The sequence below is a fragment of the Eleutherodactylus coqui genome, chromosome 10 (assembly GCF_035609145.1).
Source record: "Eleutherodactylus coqui strain aEleCoq1 chromosome 10, aEleCoq1.hap1, whole genome shotgun sequence".
Lineage (NCBI taxonomy): Eukaryota > Metazoa > Chordata > Amphibia > Anura > Eleutherodactylidae > Eleutherodactylus > Eleutherodactylus coqui.
In genome coordinates, this window is record NC_089846.1 from 37,149,596 (window position 1) to 37,172,861 (window position 23,266).

Here is a 23,266-nt window from a genome sequence, read left to right on the forward strand (position 1 = left end):
CCCTCTCTCCCTTCCCTCCTCCTGTAACATATATAAAGGTTTCCATCATGTCCCCCTCTCCCTTCTCTCCTCCCCCACATATATAAAGGTTTCCATCATGTCCCCCTCTCCCTTCTCTCCTCCCCCACATATATAAAGGTTTCCATCATGTCCCCCTCTCCCTTCTCTCCTCCCCCACATATATAAAGGTTTCCATCATGTCCCCCTCTCCCTTCTCTCCTCCCCCACATATATAAAGGTTTCCATCATGTCCTCCTCTCCTTTCTCTCCTCCTGTAACAGATATAAAGGTTTCCATCATGTCCCCCTCTCCCTTCTCTCCTCCTGTAACATATATATAAAGGTTCCCATCATGTCCCCCTCTCCCTTCTCTCCTCCTGTAACATATATAAAGGTTTCCATCATGTCCCCCCTCTCCCTTCTCTCCTCCTGTAACATATATAAAGGTTTCCATCATGTCCCTCCTCTCCCTTCTCTCCTTCTGTACATATATAAAGGTTCCCATCATGTCCCCCTCTCCCTTCTCTCCTTCTGTAACAGATATAAAGGTTTCCATCATGTCCTCCTCTCCCTTCTCTCCTCCTGTAACATATATAAAGGTTTCCATCATGTCCCCCTCTCCCTTCTCTCCTTCTGTAACATATATAAAGGTTCCCATCACGTCTTCCCTCTCCCTTCTCTCCTCCTGTAACATATATAAAGGTTTCCATCATGTTCCCCCTCTCCCTTCTCTCCTCCTTTATCATATATAAAGCTTTCCATCATGTCCCCCTCTCCCTTCTCTCCTCCTGTAACATATATAAAGGTTTCCATCATGTCCTCCTCTCCCTTGATTCCTCTTGTAACATATATAAAGGTTTCCATCATGTCCCTCCTCTCCCTTCTTTCCTCCTATAACATATATAAAGGTTTCCATCATGTCTCCCCTCTCCCTTCTCTCCGTCTGTAATATATATATAAAGGTTTCCATCATGTGCCCCCCTTCCTTCCCTCCTTCTGTAACATATATAAAGATTTCCATCATGTCCCCCTCTCCCTTCTGTCCTCCTGTAACATATATAAAGGTTTCCATCATGTCTCCCCTCTCCCTTCTCTCCTCCTGTAACACATATAACGGTTTCCATCATGTCCCCCCCCTTCCTTCCCTCCTCCTGTAACATATATAAAGGTTTCCATCATGTCTCCCCTCTCCCTTCTCTCCTTCTGTAATATATATATAAAGGTTTCCATCATGTCCTCCTCTTTCTTCTCTCCTCCTGTAACACATATAAAGGTTTCCATCATGTCCCCCCCTTCCTTCCCTCCTCCTGTAACATATATAAAGGTTTCCATCATGCCCCCCCCTTCCTTCCCTCCTTCTGTAACATATATAAAGGTTTCCATCATGTCACCCTATCCCTTCTGTCCTCCTGTAACACATATAACGGTTTCCATCATGTCCCCCTCTCCCTTCTCTCCTCCCCCACATATATAAAGGTTTCCATCATGTCCCCCCTCTCCTTTCTCTCCTCCTGTAACAGATATAAAGGTTTCCATCATGTCCCCCTCTCCCTTCTCTCCTCCTGTAACATATATAAAGGTTTCCATCATGTCCCTCCTCTCCCTTCTCTCCTCCCCCACATATATAAAGGTTTCCATCATATCCCCCCTCTCCCTTCTCTCCTCCTGTAATATATATAAAGGTTTCCATCATGTCCCTCCTCTCCCTTCTTTCCTCCTATAACATATATAAAGGTTTCCATCATGTCCCTCCTCTCCCTTCTCTCCTCCTATAACATATATAAAGGTTTCCATCATGTCCCCCTCTCCCTTCTCTCCTCCTGTAATATATATAAAGGTTTCCATCATGTCCCTCCTCTCTCTTCTCTCCTGTAACATATATAAAGGTCTCCATCATGTCCTCCTCTCCCTTCTCTCCTCCTGTAATATATATAAAGGTTTCCATCATGTCCCTCCTCTCTCTTCTCTCCTGTAACATATATAAAGGTCTCCATCATGTCTTCCTCTCCCTTCTCTCCTCCTGTAACATATATAAAGGCTCTCCCTTTGTCTGTCCTGTTGTAATAGTCTTTCTGTAGGTAACATCTCCAGAAGTGAACACAGTATTTCCAGATGTGGTCTCACCAGAGCTCTATAGAGAAAAGTCACACTCTCCCACTTTCTACTGTTGGCCCTCTAGCTATGCAGTTGAGCTTCCTACCGATTCCCCCTAAATAAGACCTACCCCAAGAAATGAGCCCTAGCTGCATTACATTTAAAAAAGGAATATATTACCTAGCAGACTCGGTCCAGGTCCTCCTGCTGGCTCTCCAGAGTTTCACAGCGTGTCCTCGGTTACCCACAGATCACTTCCTGGTTATGAGATTCATAAATACCACCTCCAGAAAGTGATGGCTGTGATTGGTTCATCCAGCGCTACATTGATTGGTTCTTCAACTGCTGCTCAGCCAATCACAACCATCGCATTGTGGAGGCGGGATTTAGCAATTGGCCAATCAATGCAGGGGCTGAGCTAATTGATAAATCCCGCCTCTACAATGCAACGGCTGTGATTTGCTTGAGCGCTGCATTGATTGGCTGAGCAGAGCTCGGGAAGCAATCAGAGCCAGCGCTTCCTGGAGGTGGGATTTATGAATCTTGTAACCAGGAAGTGATCTTCTGTGGGCAGTCGAGGACTGCAGGACACGCAGCGGAGCTCTGGAGAGCAGCAGGAGTACCTGGACTGAGCCTGCTAAGTAAGTAAAATAGTTCCTCTTTTGGGACAAAAATTAATGAGACAGGTTTTTATTTTTGGGAAAACATGGTGCTTGCTTTCTTTGACCAAACTGCAGACTCATTTTAAGGCTGTCAGACATCACAACCCCTAAATCCTCTTCTGAAGTCCTGGATAACTCAGAACAGCTGATATGATACTCAGTCCCAGGATTTCTTCTCCCCAAGTGTATTATTTTCCATTTGGAAACATTAAACTGCAGTTTCCATTGTATCCAGTAAGACTAAATCTTTCTCCGTGTTCAAGACACCACCAGGAGTATCAACCCTACTGCACACTTGTGTGTCATCAGCAAACACAGAGCGTTAAACCTTCTTCTATGTCACTTAGGCCTCCCTCACATGGGCGTTTACAGAAACACAGCATTGTCATGCATTTTTGACAACGTTTTGGCTGTGTCTTCAGAAGAGCTGAAAACGCAGCCATCGAAGCTACAAAAAAAACTCCAAAAGAATACTCACCTAGCTGGCGGCGTGCGGGTCCCTCACGCTGCTTTCCAGAGCTCCAGGCAGGCTTCCAGGCACTTGTCATCGCTGACAGAGCATCTTTTGCTAGTGACTAGGTTTGAAGACCCCGCCTCCAGCAAGAGGTTGCTCTGATTGGCTGAGCTCATGGGCTCAGCCAATCACAGCCAGCGCTCGATTGGTTCATCGAGCGCTGCCTCTGATTGGCTGAGCCAGAACTTGATGATCCAATCAGAGCAATCTCTTGCTGGAGGCGGGGTCTTCAAACCCTGTCACTAGCAATAGATGCTCTGTCGGCTTGACAAGTGCCCGGCAGCCTGCCCAGAGCTCCGGAGTTCAGGGGCAGGGACCCGAACGGTATTGATTTTTTTGTTTTTTAGGTAGTGTAGCTAGCACTTGCATTTAGCGCTGTCAAAAACGTGGTAGCAAGTTGTGCTGCAATATCAGCAGCGTTGAAAACGCTGCCCATTTATTTCAATGGCTGACGCAGGGCTGAAAATGGCCAAAGATAAAACTTGCATCGCTGTCAAAGCGCAGCGTTTTGATGCTCACTTGTGTGAGCAGCCCTATTGAAATGAATGGGGGCTTTGTACAGCGTTTAGCGCAGCGCAGGGCTGAAGATGCAGCGCTAAACGCTGTACAAAAACGCCCTGTGTGAGGGCGGCCTTAAGAACATACTAAAAAGAATAGTAGCGGGAGAGACCCTTGTGGTCACCACTTGTAACTGCCAGTTCAGTATACACTCTGATATCCATCTTATAACCTACTACAAATCCATCGGACTATCAAAGGAATAAGTCCAATTTTCAATAACTTATCTTTAAGCTCCCTATGTGGAACTGTATCGGAGACCTTCACCCAGCACTTCTCTGTCAGATTAGTTTGGCGTGACCCGCCCTCAGTAAAGCCGGGCTGTTTAGGGTCCAAATGGTTGTTCGTTTTTAAGTGGTCAAATGTCCTCCTTTTTCAGTCGAGTTTCCATTACTTTTAGGGCTTTTACCCACTAGCGTTTTTTTTAACACTGATATCGCTGCATTTTTTTTCAATGGGACTTTCTAGTGTTAAAATCGCATCACGCAAAAATCGCAAGTTTGTGCTTTTGTGATTTTTGTGTGATGCGATTTAAACAATAGAAAGTCCCATTGAAAAAAAATGCAGCGATATCAGTGTTAAAAAAAACGCTAGTGGGTAAAAGCCCCAAGGGTGCATCCACACTGGCAAAAGCGAATCCCACGGCATGTTGGCACGCTATCCGTGCAATGTGCGGGAGACCACATATCTGCATGTTCTAGTGTCATTCGAGACTCATATGGAAGTAGAACATGCTGCGTCTTTCTCCGCCTCGCAGCATCGCCGCAAGTGAAAAATCTCCCCCCTGAATATACACATTGCAAATAACGGATTGTATTTTTGTGCGTCTCGCAACGTAAAAAACTTGCGTGATTTTCTTGTACGATTTTACCCTAACTACTACTGATGGTAAAGTAACTGGCCTGTAGTTCCCGGCTTCTTCTCTACTACCCTTCTCGCGGATGAGTACAACATTGGCCATTCTCCAGTTATTGGGAACATTGCCTGTTAGCAGGGACTGGTTACACAAATCCGTTAGAGGTGCAGCAAACACAGATTGGAGTTCTTTAAGAACTTTGGGGTGGGCATCATCTGGACCCATCACCTTACTCAACCTGAAATGTAGAAGCTCACCTGCAACATCAGCCTCCAAAACACTAGATCTGAGCCCTTACACGTAGAGGTACTACCAGGCCCACATGTATTATCCCTCTGAAAATACTGTCCAAAAGCAGCTATTCAATGTTTGTGGAAATTCTAATTAACTAGTAGAAAAAAAAGGCTAATAAAGTGTGGTGTAGCTCGTTGTATATGGAGAATGTACGTTACAGAGCGAGTTCCGGGTTTGCTATACTATAACATGTGAAGCCGAAAGACACAGCTGGGTCGGATTCCGCATGCGGGACCCCATAGCGGAATCCGGGCCTGTGCTCAGCCGGTGACCCTGCTTACTTGTCCGCTGTCATCTTTTCTGTATTGCGGATGTTCCGGACGGCGCACATGCGGAATGCAGAAAAATGCCGTGCCGTCGCTAGGCGATGACGCGGAATCCGCGACCCTTCCATAATGTCATTGTGGAAGGGCCGCCGTTCATACGTCTTCCATTGACTTTAGTGGAAGGCGTCCGCGCTGGAATAGGACATGTTGCGATTTTCCATCCGCAAGCGGAAAATCGTGTTTGATTTCTGCTCGGAAAATTGATTTTCCATCGCACATCAATGGGCAGTATTTGCTGCGGAGTCCGGTCTTTGGGCCTTTGTCTCCCTTTTCGCCTGCTGTGTAAGTATTCTGATGCTTCTTTGTTCGCCTGCGCTGAGTTACTGTTGCCCACGTTCCAGTGTCCTGATGATACCTCCGCCGGATCTTCCCCCGTACTTTGGGGTTCCTCCATGAAGTTGAGCAGTGATTTCTTTGTATTGATTGGAGATGAATGCTTTGTCTCACCGGCCGATACTTGGCTGTGATCCTCAGTCTCTCAGGAATCGCAGCTAATCTAAGAGCGAGATTCACAGAAAGACACTGATCTATACCAGACCGAAAAATGGAAATCTTACACCAAATCTGATGTAATTGTGCCTGGTGCCCTGTAACTCTGTACGAGAGCTCTTGTTAGTTGTGTGTCAACTCATCAGTTTAATAGAGACATCTCCTTCCCGTATCCTGGAGTCGGCCGCCCCGAGCCAACTGTTGCACAAAGGAGATTTAGAACTTTCCTGCAGATCTCCCAGTGATCTTCCTAAGAGTAACTTTACATGGGGCGATGATCACTGGAAATAGTGGATTCGGGTGATAGTCGTCCTATGTACAAGCGGCCGCCTATGGGGCGCTGAATGTCAAATCGCTTATTGGTCAGAGTCGCTTAGTTTTTAGCTCACCTAAAAGCCCAGCAACTGTCGGGCCGTGTAAACAGGAGTCACTCAATCTTTCAGCGACTGCCTGTTTACTGTGAAGGGAGGCGGGCAGCCAGAGCGGTCTTTGGCCCGTACCGCCTCCATTCACAGAACGACTATTTCCTGGAAAACCGCACAGAATGGAGCATGCTGCGATTTTTCTGCTACAAGTGGAAATTTTCGCTTGTGTGCTCGAAGCAGCGGATCTCCATAGGAGGCTAAGGGCAGTATTTTCTGCGAAATCCGGGGGCAGCCGCCGGCCCTGGATTCTGCAAATCAAATCCGCCCGTGTGCAAGAGCCCATGAGGTGGATTTTTTTCTGTAGCGAGTGGATGAGAATATGAAACTCTGATACACATTGCTGCCACTTTAAATGACGGCGTGCATTTTCCTTGCAAAGTATATCCGTGGCAGATCCACTCCATACGAACGCAGGCTAATAGTGCATTCACACTTGGCAGGTTAGACGTGCTATAAAACACAACAACAACCAGATAAGCAAAAATCATTCGTGGTTCGGCCACCTCTGCAGAAAAAAAACCCCAAAACGCACATGGTTTTTGTTGCAGTGTTTACTGCACTGAAACCTCCCACATCCCTGTCAGGCGGCCCATTCCCCCCGTTGCCAGTGATGGCTGCCAGGCGGTCCACTTCCCCCGTCGCCAGTGATGGCTGCCAGGCGGTCCACTCCCCCCGTCGCCAGTGATGGCTGCCAGGCGGTCCACTCCCCCCGTCGCCAGTGATGGCTGCCAGGCGGTCCACTCCCCCCGTCGCCAGTGATGGCTGCCAGGCGGCCCACTCCCCCTGTCGCCAGTGATGGCTACCAGGCGGCCCACTCCCCCCCGTCGCCAGTGATGGCTGCCAGGCGGCCCACTCCCCCCATCGCCAGTGATGGCTGCCAGGCGGCCCACTCCCCCCGTCGCCAGTGATGGCTGCCATGGCGGCCCACTCCCCCCGTCGCCAGTGATGGCTGCCAGGCGGCCCACTCCCCCCGTCGCCAGTGATGGCTGCCAGGCGGCCCACTCCCCCCGTCGCCAGTGATGGCTGCCAGGCGGCCCACTCCCCCCGTCGCCAGTGATGGCTGCCAGGCGGCCCACTCCCCCCGTCGCCAGTGATGGCTGCCAGGCGGCCCACTCCCCCCGTCGCCAGTGATGGCTGCCAGGCGGCCCACTCCCCCCGTCGCCAGTGATGGCTGCCAGGCGGCCCACTCCCCCCGTCGCCAGGGATGGCTGCCAGGCGGCCCACTCCCCCCGTCGCCAGGGATGGCTGCCAGGCGGCCCACTCCCCCCGTCGCCAGGGATGGCTGCCAGGCGGCCCACTCCCCCCGTCGCCAGGGATGGCTGCCAGGCGGCCCACTCCCTCCCGTCGCCAGGGATGGCTGCCAGGCGCCCCCCTCCCTCCCGTCGCCAGGGATGGTTGCCAGGCGCCCCCCTCCCTCCCGTCGCCAGGGATGGTTGCCAGGCGCCCCCCTCCCTCCCGTCGCCAGGGATGGCTGCCAGGCGCCCCCCTCCCTCCCGTCGCCAGGGATGGCTGCCAGGCGCCCCCCTCCCTCCCGTCGCCAGGGATGGCTGCCAGGCGCCCCCCTCCCTCCCGTCGCCAGGGATGGCTGCCAGGCGCCCCCCTCCCTCCCGTCGCCAGGGATGGCTGCCAGGCGCCCCCCTCCCTCCCTCCCGTCGCCAGGGATGGCTGCCAGGCGCCCCCCTCCCTCCCTCCCGTCGCCAGGGATGGCTGCCAGGCGCCCCCCTCCCTCCCGTCGCCAGGGATGGCTGCCAGGCGCCCCCCTCCCTCCCTCCCGTCGCCAGTGATGGCTGCCAGGCGCCCCCCTCCCTCCCTCCCGTCGCCAGTGATGGCTGCCAGGCGCCCCCCTCCCTCCCTCCCGTCGCCAGTGATGGCTGCCAGGCGCCCCCCTCCCTCCCTCCCGTCGCCAGTGATGGCTGCCAGGCGCCCCCCTCCCTCCCTCCCGTCGCCAGTGATGGCTGCCAGGCGCCCCCCTCCCTCCCTCCCGTCGCCAGTGATGGCTGCCAGGCGCCCCCCTCCCTCCCTCCCGTCGCCAGTGATGGCTGCCAGGCGCCCCCCTCCCTCCCTCCCGTCGCCAGTGATGGCTGCCAGGCGCCCCCCTCCCTCCCTCCCGTCGCCAGTGATGGCTGCCAGGCGCCCCCCTCCCTCCCTCCCGTCGCCAGTGATGGCTGCCAGGCGCCCCCCTCCCTCCCTCCCGTCGCCAGTGATGGCTGCCAGGCGCCCCCCTCCCTCCCGTCGCCAGTGATGGCTGCCAGGCGCCCCCCTCCCTCCCGTCGCCAGTGATGGCTGCCAGGCGGCCCCCTCCCTCCCGTCGCCAGTGATGGCTGCCAGGCGGTCCCCTCCAATCGCTATTGAATGCTATGAAAATCCACGCTGTTCATGTGACACACATTTTTCTGCACAGATTATTCTGGAATCCGCAGTGCGGAAAAAAAGAACTGACATATTGCATGTGGAAGATGCTCAGTCTCGGTGTACTCCCCGAGATAAAGTTGGATACACGTTGGAAAAATCCAACATGGAGCTGACCGTTCACACGTCTAATACTTGGTCCGTCCCTGGTCTCTGAGGCTTGGGCCTTAGATTTGTGGTGTCCCACCTGATGAGCCCCTACATATCTAATTGATGGTGCCTTCTGCGGTAACTTCAAAAGGGCTGTAGATGTACCAAAATATATCTAGGAAAGGAAGGAAGGCATTGGCTCATCAGGTGAAAATGTTGAGGAGAATCACATATGAATAACATGCAAATAAGGGAGACGGAAGATTGCCTTCCAATAGGTGGCGCTGCAGAGGTATTGTTCCATCTCCCTTATTTGCATATTTCCCAGAGAAGCATGAATGGCCTTATAAGTCCCCTCACTCACCTTCTAGGTGCTCTCCCTAAGGCAAAAAGGTACCGTTCCTGACCCATATGAATAACATACATGATCGTGCCAAATCTTTCATAGGGTGAACCTTAGAAATATTGCCGATAAATTGGACCTTTGAAATATCGGTCTCCTGCGACTAAAAATCAGTTCCTTTGTCATAAATAGGGTTGTTTTGGTGGCAATCACATGGATTTCTGCAAGCCCCATTCTGATCATTGAGACCATTGTGAAATGTTTGTAGTCAGTCCGCCGCGTGTGAACAGACCTGGTGGTAATCATCTTCATCTGGTTCTGTTCTTAGCGTTGCTTCTAGGACACCTCGATGGAGGAAGAATTAAAATCATTGCCTCTGGAGAACGCATCAATCCTGTCCGAGGGGTCACTTCAGGATGGACATCGGCTATGGATTGGGAATCTGGACCCTAAAATCACTGAGTAAGTGGGGACTTTGGTATTATCAGATATGTAACTACATTCCAGTTCTATCCGCTCAGCCATGTCCGCCTCTTGGATACTCTGTAGGCCGGTCTTCTCCATTCTCTACGGCTGCTTTCAGTTGCCTGATGTCCATCCTGTGTCCTTCTTGATGGTGTCCAGCCAACGTGTCTTTTGTCTTCCCTGTTTCCTTTGACCACTGATGTAACTAGAGCTTCTCTGTAATATGTCTGCAGTTACTTTTTGCTTTTTTTCCCCCTTTCTCCCTTTAGGTTTATGTTAACGCAAAATTGATATATTCCTTTAGGTATCATTTGTTAAAATTACTACAGAAGTTTGGCAAAGTCAAGCAATTTGATTTCCTGTTTCACAAATCTGGGCCACTGGAAGGGCAACCTCGGGGTTACTGTTTTGTGAATTTTGAGACAAAACTGGTAAGTTTATCCTAAGAGTTCCTCACAGCAAAATACATATCTAACATTGATTTCTGAAAATGTTAAAAAGGATTTTCCAGGACTCCGATGGGATAGGGCATCAATGTTTGATCGGTTGGGGTATGCCACTTGGGAACTCCACTGATGAGTTGTTTGAAGAGGCCACGGCGTTCGGCACAGCACTGTACATTTTCTACTGGCAGTGCCTGGTATAGCAACTCCATCACATTTGCTTGAATGAGTCTGAGCTGTTCACGTGATGAATTAATGTGATGTCAGCGGCCTAAGAGGAGGTGCCATGGTCTCTTCAAGCAGCTGATCAGCGGGGGTCAAGAGGAGCTGGTCCGTACCGATCAGATATTGATGACCTATCCTAAAGTATTGGAGTCCCAGAAACCATTTTAAATCAATCCGCATACCAGGTAATGCAAATGCATGATATTTCCCATAATGCCATGCGATTTCAGGCACAGTCCATGAACAATGGTGGAGCTGTTTCTGGGAGTAAAAAGTAGGACCTTCTTTCTAATCCCAGACACCCCTTTTGAGAGTTCTCCATTTAGTGGCCATGGTTGACTGCAGAAGAAATGTATGACAGCTGTTGCTTCCCCCAGTCATCACCAAGGGTTCTGAAGTCAGAGCTAACGACTTCAATTAAAAAAAAGATGGTCGACATAATGAGATGGCGCGTTTAACCAAATCGATTTACCCCAAATACAAATAAATTCTTCTTTCTCAGTTGTATAACAACAATACAAGGGTGGCATTTTAGGGCACAGGTCTCTGTCTTAGCATGTATCCCTCCCTGAGTAGATCCTTAGTGTAGCAGCCATTGGAACAAAGAATAAGTCGCATGGATTAATATATTCTTTGTAATGTGCGCCATTTATCATATTATGCCCAAGCAGAACGGGTCCTTGTTACACAGGATCATTATGACAGTACGGTGGAGCCCTAAGACCCCTGCTGGCTCCAAGAACCTACCACCTTAGTCAGACAATTGAAATAAAAAAAAAAAAAAATAGAACAAGCGGAAATCGCAATCGCTGTCCGCTCACATGCGAGCGGACATAGTGAATGTTCTATTTTCTGAATGCATGCGAAATACCGCGGATCCCCCGGGTGGGTGACTATCGCAGATCCGGTCGTGTGAGAACGGCCCTATAATGACCAGAAATAGTGTTATTACACACATGGCAGCTTATTCTAAAAAGTTAGGTACTCTTTATAGATACAGCACTAATTTCAATCAGAAATTTCTATGGTTACCGTGGATTTACGCTGCGGATTTTAATTGTGTTATGTGACTATTTCAGCTTATCAGGCTGACACGATGACGGACAGTGCCACCTGTCATTGCACGTAGGTTAAAGTCCAGAAACTCGCCATACATGCCCCCTGATTGTGACATGGCATTTGCTTTCTGCAGTATGTGAATGTGATCAACTGATTTTTTTTTAACAGGAGGCAGAAAAGGCTATTCAATGCCTCAATGGAAAGATGGCCCTGTCCAAGAAATTGGTCGTGAGATGGGCACATGCACAAATTAAGGTAACATCCCTAAGTACAACCAAAGTCAATCTAATATTTACCATTCATTTGGCTTTAAACCCATTCCCTTGTCATAAGCGGGAGTGAGTTCGCTTAAAATGTAGTACATTTACAACATAAAGTATAGATGGCGTGGGCTCAGGAAATGAGCCTGCACTATCTGCAGCAGAAGCAGGCTGTAAGGGACAACCTGAATTCCGCTGCAGTGGCAGGGATCAGAAAGAACTTGGATTCTCGTCGTTAACCCCTTACAAGCTGTAGTATGTAAGTGGATAACAAAGGGAGGTAGCTGCCTCTGTGACATCATCCGCCCTCTGCCATCCAACCGCAGAGGGCCAATAAATTGCTACCAGAGGCCTAACAGTGGCTGCCAGGTGTGCCATGGCATTTGTTTTAAAAGAAAAGCATTACTGCACTGCAGTACAGAAGTATTGCAGTGTATTATCGGATCAAACATAGGCTGACATAGAAATACCTAAAAAAAAAATATTAAAATTGTGAAAAAAGAATAGAAATAGAATATAAAACGGACTCTTCCGACGTGCTTTTTTTAAATTTAGTAAAGTAATATACCTATTTGTTATAACCGCATCTGTAGTGACCTGATGTGCATGTAAATTAAATGCATGTTTTATCCAACACTGTAAAATAAAAGTAAGTAAAAACAAAGCCAGAATGCCGTTTTTGTTCATTTCACCTCTCCAAAGTTGTTTGTACCTCACAACGGTACCGATAAAACCTACAGCTCCTCATACAAAAAGCAAGCCCTTACACAGCTCCATCAATAAAGTTACGGTTCTATATGTGATAGATGACTTTAAATGACTATAATATGACTTTGGTATCGCTGTAATGACTTACAGAAAAAAGTTATCATGTCATCTACACCACATGGTGAAGCATTAAAAACAAAAAAAGACAGAATTGCTGTTTTTTTTTTGTTTTTTTTTACTCTGTTCCTCGAAAAATTCATAAGTTATGCAATACATTATATGTACCCCAAATGGTACCAATAAAAACTGCAGAGTGCCATGCATCAAACAGACCAACATACGGCTGTGTCGACAAAAAATAAAGTGAAGATGGAAAAAAAAAAATTGCCCGGTCCTTAAATAGTAAAGTAGTCTATGTCATTAGTGGGTTAGAGGTAGGATAGGATGGGCTGCCTGTCACTTAAAACTGATGGCGAATGCATCGCCGTTTTCAGTCAGTTGACTGCTTCAGTTGGACATGGCTCTTACGTTAGCGCAGTATTGTTTAGTAAAACTAATGTATTATTTTTTCCTAAGAGCAGGTAATAAGTAGATGTTAATTGACTCTGTGTTTGAGCTGCGTTAGCAGGCACCGGCTCTAGGCCTACGGGGAGCACTAGAGATGAGCGAGTGTACTCACTAAGGCACATTACTCTCCGCTCATCTCTAAAGATTCGGGGGCCGGCGCAGGTGACAGGTGAGTTGTGGCGGAGAGAGGGAGGGAGAGATCTCCCCTCCGTTCCTCCCCGCTCTCCCCCGCCGCTCCCGCCGCCCCCCGAATCTTTAGAGACGAGCGGAGAGTAATGTGCCTTAGTGAGTACACTCGCTCATCTCTAGTGAGCACCCTATCCCTTCACTCTGCTAATTGGTGGGGGTCCAGGAGTCAGACTAGCACCTATCACACACTGTAGGCCCGTCCTGACGATGGGCTATCTCTGTGTATTGCCGGAAAACACCCCTTTAAAAGAGCACTATGACGTTAAGGCTGGCTATAGACATTAGATTTATATCGTCCTGGTGTGCCGATTTTGATGAGACCGGCTAGTCATCTAATATATGTGCTTGTATCCCAACTCTTCCCCAACACCAAGTGTCTGATCATTTTGTTCTCGGACAGCAGTCTTCCCCTTCTGTACATCCAGAACACATGCGAGCTCAGTAAAGCATACAAGTGGGTGCTGGGTGAGATGGCTAATCAAGCGTTTGGCCAACAGTCCTCTAATGTGTAAGGCCACTCTAAGCATTGTGATGTCACCCAACTTCGGTAATTATAACCCATTTGCCTTCTTGTTTTCCAGAGATACGATAACTATAAGAGTGAGAAAGTCTTGCCAATCAGTCTGGAACCATCTTCAAGCACAGAACCAACTCAGTCCACACTAAGGTGACTTCTTGTGTTTGCATGTAGCATATCCATCCATGTGTCTTATCTATCGTTGGCCATCTTGACGGTGATGCCATAGGCATTGTATTGTAAGCACAGGCATTCTCCTTGCTTTTAGTGAATGGAAACATATGTGTTTATTCACAAGCCTGAAGACCCTTGCAGGCCAAATGCTGAAGCTTTTCCAGTTGTTTCCAGTACAGAGAATCCGTGTGAACTAAACAGCCTGCAGTCATACATTTTGTTCACCCTGATACATAGTAACATTTTAAAAGGGTGGAAGAGATATTTGTGCTGTTTTTGTATTAACCCTTTGCAATCCAATTTTGGATTCAGGGTTCCCTAGGGGGCTTTTTCTTTCTGCCATTATACAATGGCACCATCTGCTGGCTTGAGCCAGTACTGCACTATGGGACATGCAGGAGAGGCCCCCCCAACAACAAAGCGACCGGCAATATACAGTAAGAATACCCTGCCGGACATCTTCCGACATCAGAACTGCCTTTAATCAGAATGTCTTCAGATGTCAGACAGTGGATTGGAAAAGGTTAAGTTTGCAGAGGATTGACTACATTGGATACAACTGTAGTAAACTCTCATCTGCGAGGAGTGTTTTGTCTGAATGGGTTTTTAGTGGCCAATTATAAGTAATAATGTTTCTGTTCACAGACAGCAAACACATCGTGAACATGATGAAGAACTGAAACACAAAGCACCATATATTAGAAAGATGTATTACTTTTCATTCTACATTATTTACAAAAAAAACAAGTAAAACTTTATTGTTCAGGATAGGTCATCAATATCCAATTGGTGGGATTTGCCGCTTGGGACTGTATCCCGACAGTTAGCTGCTTGAAGAGGTTACGGAGCTCGAGTGACCTCTTCACTGCATACCAGCACAGCACTTCTGTAGTGGCTGTGTCTGGTATTGCAATCTCATTCACTTGAATGCTTTTAGGCCATCTGACAAATCAGTGTCACTGACCTTTACCAACAGCTGATTGACGGTAACCTATCCTGAAGAAAACCCCTTTAATTAAAGGGATTCTGTCATCATGTACATGCCCCCTGAACAGGCAGCATGAATCTGGGACAAGGACGTTTGTTGCCTCTGTGGGTGTTTTTTTTTCTGCAATCCTGCAGCATTTGAGAATAAATACACTTTGAGGTTTGACTCTGAGCTGAGCTCTGAGCCACGTTGTCTTCTCCTTGCCCACTGCATGCAGAGTGACAGCCCTCTCCTTATACGCAAGCAGGAAGAGAGCTTTTAATCGTCATGCAGATAGCGGGGAGAGGCTGGTGCTGCCCGCCCCCGTGACTCTCAGCTCCGCTTCAACTCAAACTGTAAGAGACCCATGGGGGCAATAAGCATCCCTGTCCCAGGGTCCGTGCTGCCTGTAGTTCGGGCAACATAAAGCTGATAAACGAATATAATTTTAAAGGAATTATTTAATGTTGTGGCTGTAGAAATCTAATTTACAGATAATGTATTGTGAGAACCTATGTTGCCCCCACTCACACCTAGATTAGCAACAATAGTTGGTCACTAAAGGCCCCTTTACACGCAAACGACTGAAAGATTGTGATCTTTTTGCATAAAGTGTTAATGTCCATTAACACTTGATCATCTTCATTTGCATGTAAAAGAGCCCCTAGGAGCTGTTTGCAGAGCTCAGCTCGTGATTAATCACATGCCCAGCTGTGCACACAGCTGCATTGTTCTTGTTGCGGCTGCCAGCAGGTTACAATGTTATTTGCTGACTCCTCGCCGAGATAACAGCTTGGGGTCTACTGAGAGATAAATGTGTTTGCTTTATCTCCAGTAGCTGAAGAATGGATTTTAAGTTCACTTTATAAATCAGCGTTCAAACGAAAAGTGCCCGATGCCCGTGTTTATATGTAACGATTATCGGTCGTTTGAACGAATTCTGAGTGATAACAGTTATGTGTAAATGGGCCTTAACACATGATTGTAGGATGAGCTTACAGAAGGTTTGTTTACAGTCTGTAGCCATGGAGACCCATGGCTCTGTATAAGAGCTGTGTACGAAAACGCAGGATATGTTTAATCAAGACTATTTGCAAAGTTGCACTATTTGTCCATTATAGATGCACGTGTCTCAGTGGTTGGCACTGTTGCTTTTGCAAGCTGGGGTCATGGGTTCACATTTCACCATCTACATGAGTTGGTATGTTCTCCTCATATCTATGCGGGTTGCCTTCAGGTACTCGGGGTTACCCCCAACACTCCAGAGGAAAAAAACACGTATAGGTGAAGCGTAAGCCCCAATGGGGTTATCGAGTATTGTACAGTGCCGCGGAATAAGTATGTGCTATATAAATGTGTATATCCATTTGTTGTGACACATACACAGTGACGGACGGCGTCCGGGGGACAACAAATGCTTAGTCTTGGCTATACCGATACACAATGAAGAATAATTAGTATGGCATCCTTTTAGTCTGTACATTAATTACTAAGACAAGAGTATAGAGAAGCGTTTCAATTAGCGGGAGGTCCTTAAACAAACAAGTGCTTCAGTCTTTCTGCGGATCCTGTCAGGCACATGGGCGAAGCACTGATCAAACAACCTGTGTCATTCTGAGTGCTCAGGAAATGGAAGGCCAAATGTAGTCTACTTGCCCGAGGCAGCAGGCTGGGCCACGAAAGGTTAAACTGATTGATTGAGCACTGATTTGAGCGCTGTTGCTTTAACAGGAAGCTGATTTACTCTTGGGAGCAGCAATGAACTGTAGGTCTAGAATACAAAGGTCAGACGTTGAACAATCAAGGATAAAACGTGAATATCATGTTGTCCCTCCGTCCGCTCGTTCTGCGCTCTGTGTCACGGCGGTAAGTCCCGTAGCCTGAAAAATGTACTCTTATTGGACTTTGGCAGCAAGAAGAATATGAACACACTGCTACTCTCTCATGTCCTTCATCTTTCCAGAATTGGTTTGTTTTAAGACCTACTGTTCTCCATTCACATTCCTATTCCTACACTGAATGTAGAGGCTGTATGAACAGCATTGGGAGGCATCTCTTATTACTTAAATGCCTGTATTTTCGGCTGCCAATCAATTTTTCGATAGGATTGCTTTAAACATTTTGCACCACTTATCTTCTGCAGCTTCTCCTTATTACTCTATCTGGAAACTTAAGACTTAAGTATCAGTGGGAGGTCACTCAGTGGACTGGACTCGGGGCTGATTGTCTCCTCCTCCTAATTTATGACCACAACACTAAAAAACTTTGTATTCATAAATTAGCTAATAATGTTCAAGAAAGAGCAGAGGGAAACTAATCCATCAGTCCAGCTTCACCAACGGAACTCCACCTATTGAGACTTAGACTGCGGTGTCTATATACGGTGATATGTAGAAGCTGCAGAAGACAAACTGTGCAAAATGTTTCATGCAATCCTATTTCAAAAAATGATTGTCTGCCCAAATTAAGCATGTTTAACCCTTTTTAATCCAGTGTCAGACCTCATCCGACATTCAGATGTCCCTGCATAGCTCTGATGTCGGGCGAGATCCGACACGTGTTTTTTTAACACTATGCAGGACAGCTCTCCGATGTCGAACGCTGTGCTGTATATGTATATTACAGTATGCAGGACAGCTCTCCAATGTCGAACGCTGTGCTGCATATGTATGTTACATTATGCAAGACAGCGCTCCATCTATAACATACATGTGCAGCACAGCCTCCAACATCGGAGAGCTGTCCTGCATAGTGTTAAAAATGTGCAGTTATAGGATGCCTGTATGGCACTGTAATACAGAGATAGGTAGCATTAGAGAAATTAGAAATAAATAGAGTCTTGTTATACAAATAATATCAATATACATATATTTACAGGATTATTACAAATGATCTTCCCAATGTGAAACATTCATGTTTAATTTAAACAAAAACTGCTAATAAAATCACCATGACAGCACATTGTTATGTGTTTTTGTTGAGTAATTCTAAGGAATCCTGCACTTTCCTACCCAAAATAAATAAGAGCTAGGGTGTGTGCGGGGGGCAGAGAAATTGGAGTGGAAAGGGTTAAGTGAAAAAAATACCCCCAAAGGTGTTCGTAGCCTTTAAAGCAAGTCTGTCATGTAATTTTAGCATCACCAAGTAATTCTATCAGAATATGTACAACTCGCTGCTTAAATTACTAAACTACCTTTTGTTTTTTGTTCCACACCGCTTCCACTCACAGAATCTCATCTTTTCCGTGGTTCCTGCATGATCTGGTCATTCCTATTAAATAGAGATGAGCGAGTATACTCGCTAAGGACAATTGCTCGAGCGAACATTGTCCTTAGCGAGTATCTCCCCGCTCGGCAGAGAAGGTTCGGGTGCCGGCGCGGGTGAGAGGTGAGTTGCGGCCATGAGCAGGAGGGAGCGGGGGGAAGAGAGGGAGAGAGAGATCTCCCCTCCGCCACTCCCTGCCCGCCACCGGCAGCCGAACCTTTTCTCTCGAGCAGGCAGGTACCCGCTAAGGGAAATGCTCGATCGAGCAATTGCTCTTAGCGAGTATGCTCGCTCATCACTACTAATAAACCTTCTGATGGGTAGTTCATCTGCCAAACACGCCTTCCTGCTGCTGATTGACATCTCAAGCTTAGGCAGCTGCAGACGCCGTGTGTTCCCGATACGCTGTACATGTACCACACTTCAGCATTTCGCACATACGCAGTGACTTATTTTCATCTCCTCCTCAGTGACGTCACACGCATGTGCCGAAATGCAATGCAGGCACAGTGTATCTGGCATGCGTGACCTAGGTGGAGACCTTAGTCAACGGCAGTAAGCGCATGTTTTTGGTGAAGTAGGTGGGGATGAGTTTAAGAGATAACCCGTTGGTTTACCGGAAGAGCAGAAAAGGAAGATGTTTTGTGAATGGAAGCTGCATGGAACAAAAAAAAAAGGTAGAGTTACTTTAATTGGAACCTGTCACTTGCCTATTGCACCATGAACTAAGTCATGGTTCTATTAGGGCAGGTGACAGGTCCCTGGATCCTGCTGCACCCTCCGTTAAAGTCTGCACAGCGCACACAATCTTGACGGGACTGAAGAGTGAAATTGTCGTCCGACGGGCACTGCGGTGAGTATAAAATAATACAGCACCCGCCTAACCACACCATAACTTAGTTTATGGTGCTTTAGGCAGGTGACAGGTTCCCTTTTAAGCTGTGAATCGCACATCTTACGATAGCATTATGGTGCTTTTACACAGACCCGAAGCGACGAGCGCCGATCTACATGCCTGTCAATCAATGCCCATTTCATTTAATTATTTTACACATTCCAAAAATTAACTTCTAGGGATGAAGATCACTAATCTGATTATTTCTTCCCATAGGCCAGCTGTATATCTCCCTGTGCACACAGGCATTCGCATGAACGAGCTGACCATCTGACGAACAAGTGTTTGCTCATTCATCAGCTGCTCTTAATCCCTTTGCACGGCCTGATTGGCAGGCGAGCATTCCGAGGCACATTCTGTATAAAAGAACCATTTTTTGGTAATGCTCCAGCAGACTTCCTTTAAATATCTGCTGCCGTCGTGTCCGCTTCTGCAACCATTATTTCATTGCTCCAGTTAATCTAAAATAAATAAATAAATTAAAAAAAAGCAACTTTGCAAATAGCCCTAAAAATATTGTACCGTTTTGTCTACACAGCTCCCATGCAGAGCTGCGTGTCTTCAAGGTTACATACTGCAAACAGAGCCTGTGTGTAGTCCGATCTGCAGTCATGTTCTCTTCTATTTGGAACCTGCTTTTTGCTAAACTGCAAGTCTTATTTTCTGTCCTCTGTGCAGCGTCAGTGCGAAGATTAAAGCCATCGAAGCAAAACTGAAGATGATGGCGGAGAATCCAGACCATGACTTACCTGGGCAGCCGTCCTACTCTTATTTTAAGGCTTCGGAGAAGAAAAGGAGTACACCCTATTCCAGAAGTTCATGGAAGACTAAGAGATGACATCACCATTCCCCAAGATTCCTAAGGAGCCCCACAGACTCTGAGCACATCTTCACAATGTATAGTAATATTAATTCTAATAACACAGACCTCATGAAACCTTTTCCTTGCAGACTTGAATTATCCGGAGTGGAGAGCAGAGCTGGGATGGGATGGATGGTTGGTTGGTGGTTTTCATTCTTTGTACATGTGTTTCTTTTATGTATATCTGTTGTGTGTGCTTTTATTTTATTCATAAGGTACAAGATGTGTTCTGCTCTGTTCACACCTCCGTTTCCATCGGGGATTTTGGAACGGTCATGGCGGCATTACAAACAGAAGCCAATGACACAAGTGTGAACAGAGCCTTATAGGAATGGACAATCCTGGAGGATTCTTAGAAAACCTGCGAATGGCTACAAACTGGGACAGAAATCCAATGGTTTTGCGTACATATCTGTGTCCTCAATAAGTCTACAAGCCATAAATGTGTGATCATAGGAGCAATTTCGATGTAAGGAAACAGTGCATGACGCATCTAGAATATTGCGGAAGAAAAAGTAGCGTTTTAGAACAATTGCAAACAGGTACTGACACATATTTTAGCCATTTTTAAGAAGTCTTTTACGTTGCCTTCGCATGGCTACACGTTACAGGTGAATAGACCATTAAAGAGCATCCGACATGATTTGATTCCGGATTTAAGGGTATCTTTTATTGGCCCATCAGATGGGTGAATGGTAAAAAGATATGCACCCCTAGAAGGTCTAAGTGGCTTACAGAAAGGCCCTTAAGGCACAATGAAAGAGTTTACATGTTCAGAAGGAATCTATGGGCCTGTAGAAGACGCAGAATCTTATTAGAACCCACAGATGCTCTTTAAAGGGATCGTCCCACTTCTAGCTGTTCTGCTGCAGGAAATGGACCGCTCCGTATATTGCGTAGTGGGCAGGTTGAGTCCCATTCACTTACAGCCTGCAGTACCAATCAAGGCCACTGCACAATGTATGGAGCTGGTGCTTCCCGGAGAAAAACTGCTTTAAAGGAGCACTCCGAGCAATACTTACTCAGTGTGTTATGCCAATACAGGGAAGAAAGAAGCGATGCATGACACCAGGATTTATAGGACAATAGTGAATCACTGTGCCATACACAACCCCCTGAAAATGTTCCAGGTGTCTAAACCTGCTGACACGGCAGCCCAATCACCTATGTGTATGGGGGCTCCCCAATTTTCTCTGAGAGATTATATCGGGGAAGGTTGTAGGGGAGAAGCATTGAGCACGTTGATTTTCATCACCTGTCCTGTGTGAAAGGCCCTTAGGGTTTGCACAGTGACTGTTTTGCCCGGAGTGCTCCTAAACTGCGCACTGAACTACAAAGTGCTGAAACTTTAATGCCGATTCCAATTGGTCTCCAGAACTGTGAGGCTTGCAGTTTACCCGAGGCTTGGCGCTGTTTACCTGTGTACATCCATGTAGCCATTCTGTGGACACATCTCCATACATAAACTGCTATCTGGGTGCAGCATGGTGGCTGGCAGGGCCTGCTGACCACCCTGTATGTTTGCATCCAATTTCTTGTATTTTCTGTTGATTGTAATTACTGTACATTGAAATCTCTGTATATGATTTGCCTTGCACTGCAGAACAGACCCCCTTCTGTCGCCCAAACACAGTACTGTAAAACACTATATAACTTATTATTTTTACCAGTTCCTCCAGTTTCTTTGTACAGTATTAGGATACTACACTTGAATGTCGTAGATTGGACTGTTTTGCACTACGCTAAATAAAGATCTTGTAAAGGTGAAAGCTTGATGCCTTATTGGACGCACACACCGTCCAATATTTAGGAGACCATCGGGGAGACACCAAAAGATCGGACCGATCAGATTATTTGCAATTCCCATAAAATTACAATTCTAAATAATTGTTCTTGGAACTCTGCATTGTTGTTCCTCTGTTATTCCTCCTGGAAATGTATACATTGACAGCTTGCTAGCATTCCTCTTTTCACTGGGGCATACCCTTACCCACACCCCCACTGTCTAATCAGTGCTGGGCTTGACAAGCACACCATATTGATAAGGCAAATGGTTAGGCGGCGTTGTCAGTTTATTCATATATTTCCAGGAGGGATGACTGAGGAAATGGCACAATATAGAATTGTTATTTCATGGGTGTTTTCTAAGGCAGTCATATCAGAAGATCTGGCAGGTCCGCTTAAATAAACATTTTTGAGCATAAAAATGGATAGGGAATTTTTCAACCTGCCGATAAAAAAGAGAGAGCCAGGGCCTTGCAGGGTTCGGATGATGGAAAGTAGTCTCACCATCTGTAGGGCCAGCATTGGGGGCGCACAAAATGTATCATTTGCTGAATTTTGTTTTTCATCATAGGAAAATATCTCGAAGGTCAATTTCTCACTACAGTATTTTTAAGCTAAAACTAAGGGAAGGTCTAAAATACGTAAAAGATACAAAACTTTCCATTATACTTTTTCTCTGTAGGTTCCATTTGTGGTTTTGGCTTCAAAATACTTGTCTGAATGGGGCGTCAGGCTGTGTCCACACTGGGCAGAATCGGTCAACCATGTCATGGTTTGTTGTGGAAAGTAAGCAGAAGATAAGTGCAATGCCTTAGTTTTCCCCAATAATGTTAAATTAGGAAGTCTGCAAGAGACCTCCATTAGTAAAAGGCAAACAATTTCGTATCATTTTAGCAAGTAGAGCAAAATGTGACGTTCTCAGAAAGAGAAACCAAGTAATCTTGTAGATATGATAGCTTTTAATGGCTAACCAATGTTGTGTACCTGATCCCATGCAGTAAATGGGGGTCTTTATGTTGGAGAAACCAGACAAAAAGTTAAAGCGAGGACGAGATCTCACAATTAAAGAAAGGAAAAACAAATTACCTGTGGAAGAGCATTTTTCTAGACATGGACATAACATAGAAAACATGGGAGTACAAGTTTAGAACTATCTTTGACACTCTCAACAGAGGCATCAACATCTCAAGAGGCTTCATGCTACAGTGGAGAATATGAGAAATCTATAGCAGAGATAACACACAGGCCTGGTGACCCCCTAGCACCAATTTAGAGACCATAAAACTTTTGCATCCCTCATCAGTGGACTAATTAAGTATTTACTCCTCTCCTCATTCTGTTCTGCTGCTATTGTTTTAAGTGCAAATTAATCACTAGAGATGAGCAAGCACGCTAGGATAAGGCAGTTACTCCAGCGAGCCTCGCTCTTCTCGAGTAACTGCATTCTTGTCTGAGCAGGCTCGGGGAGGTGGGGGGGGGGGAGATATCTCTCTCTCCCCCCGAGCCTGCTTGGACAAGAATGCAGTTACTTGAGAACAGCGAGGCTCGCTTGAGTAACTGCCTTATCCGAGCAGGCTCGCTCATCCCTATTTATCGTCTTTTGAGCGATAATTGTTGGTTCTAAACGCACGGCCATCGTGCACTTTTCGTGCACTATTTGTTCATCAGTGATTTCTGGCAAGCTAGAAATCACTGATGATTCTTATCAGCGCCGCACACTGATTTTCTCAGTGGACGGCGGTGATAGTATTCTTTCAGCTGGTATACTGCTGGCAGTTCTCAGCGGGACACTAGCTGAAAGCTCTTAGAACAACGCAGCTGTTTGCA

General features: G+C 46.7%; 1 protein-coding gene across 1 annotated transcript in view; it reads left to right on the forward strand.

Annotated features, from left to right (window-relative positions):
* Positions 1 to 22,841, forward strand: part of RBM18 (RNA binding motif protein 18) — a 26,990-nt gene extending 4,149 nt beyond the window's left edge. The window contains exons 2-6 of the mRNA XM_066580823.1: positions 9,388 to 9,521; positions 9,829 to 9,955; positions 11,420 to 11,506; positions 13,557 to 13,642; positions 19,471 to 22,841. Coding sequence (XP_066436920.1) covers positions 9,409 to 9,521; positions 9,829 to 9,955; positions 11,420 to 11,506; positions 13,557 to 13,642; positions 19,471 to 19,630 — 573 coding nt within the window. The 5' untranslated portion in view covers positions 9,388 to 9,408 and the 3' untranslated portion in view covers positions 19,631 to 22,841. The remainder of the gene's footprint in view (positions 1 to 9,387; positions 9,522 to 9,828; positions 9,956 to 11,419; positions 11,507 to 13,556; positions 13,643 to 19,470) is intronic.
* Positions 22,842 to 23,266: the final 425 nt, after the last annotated feature.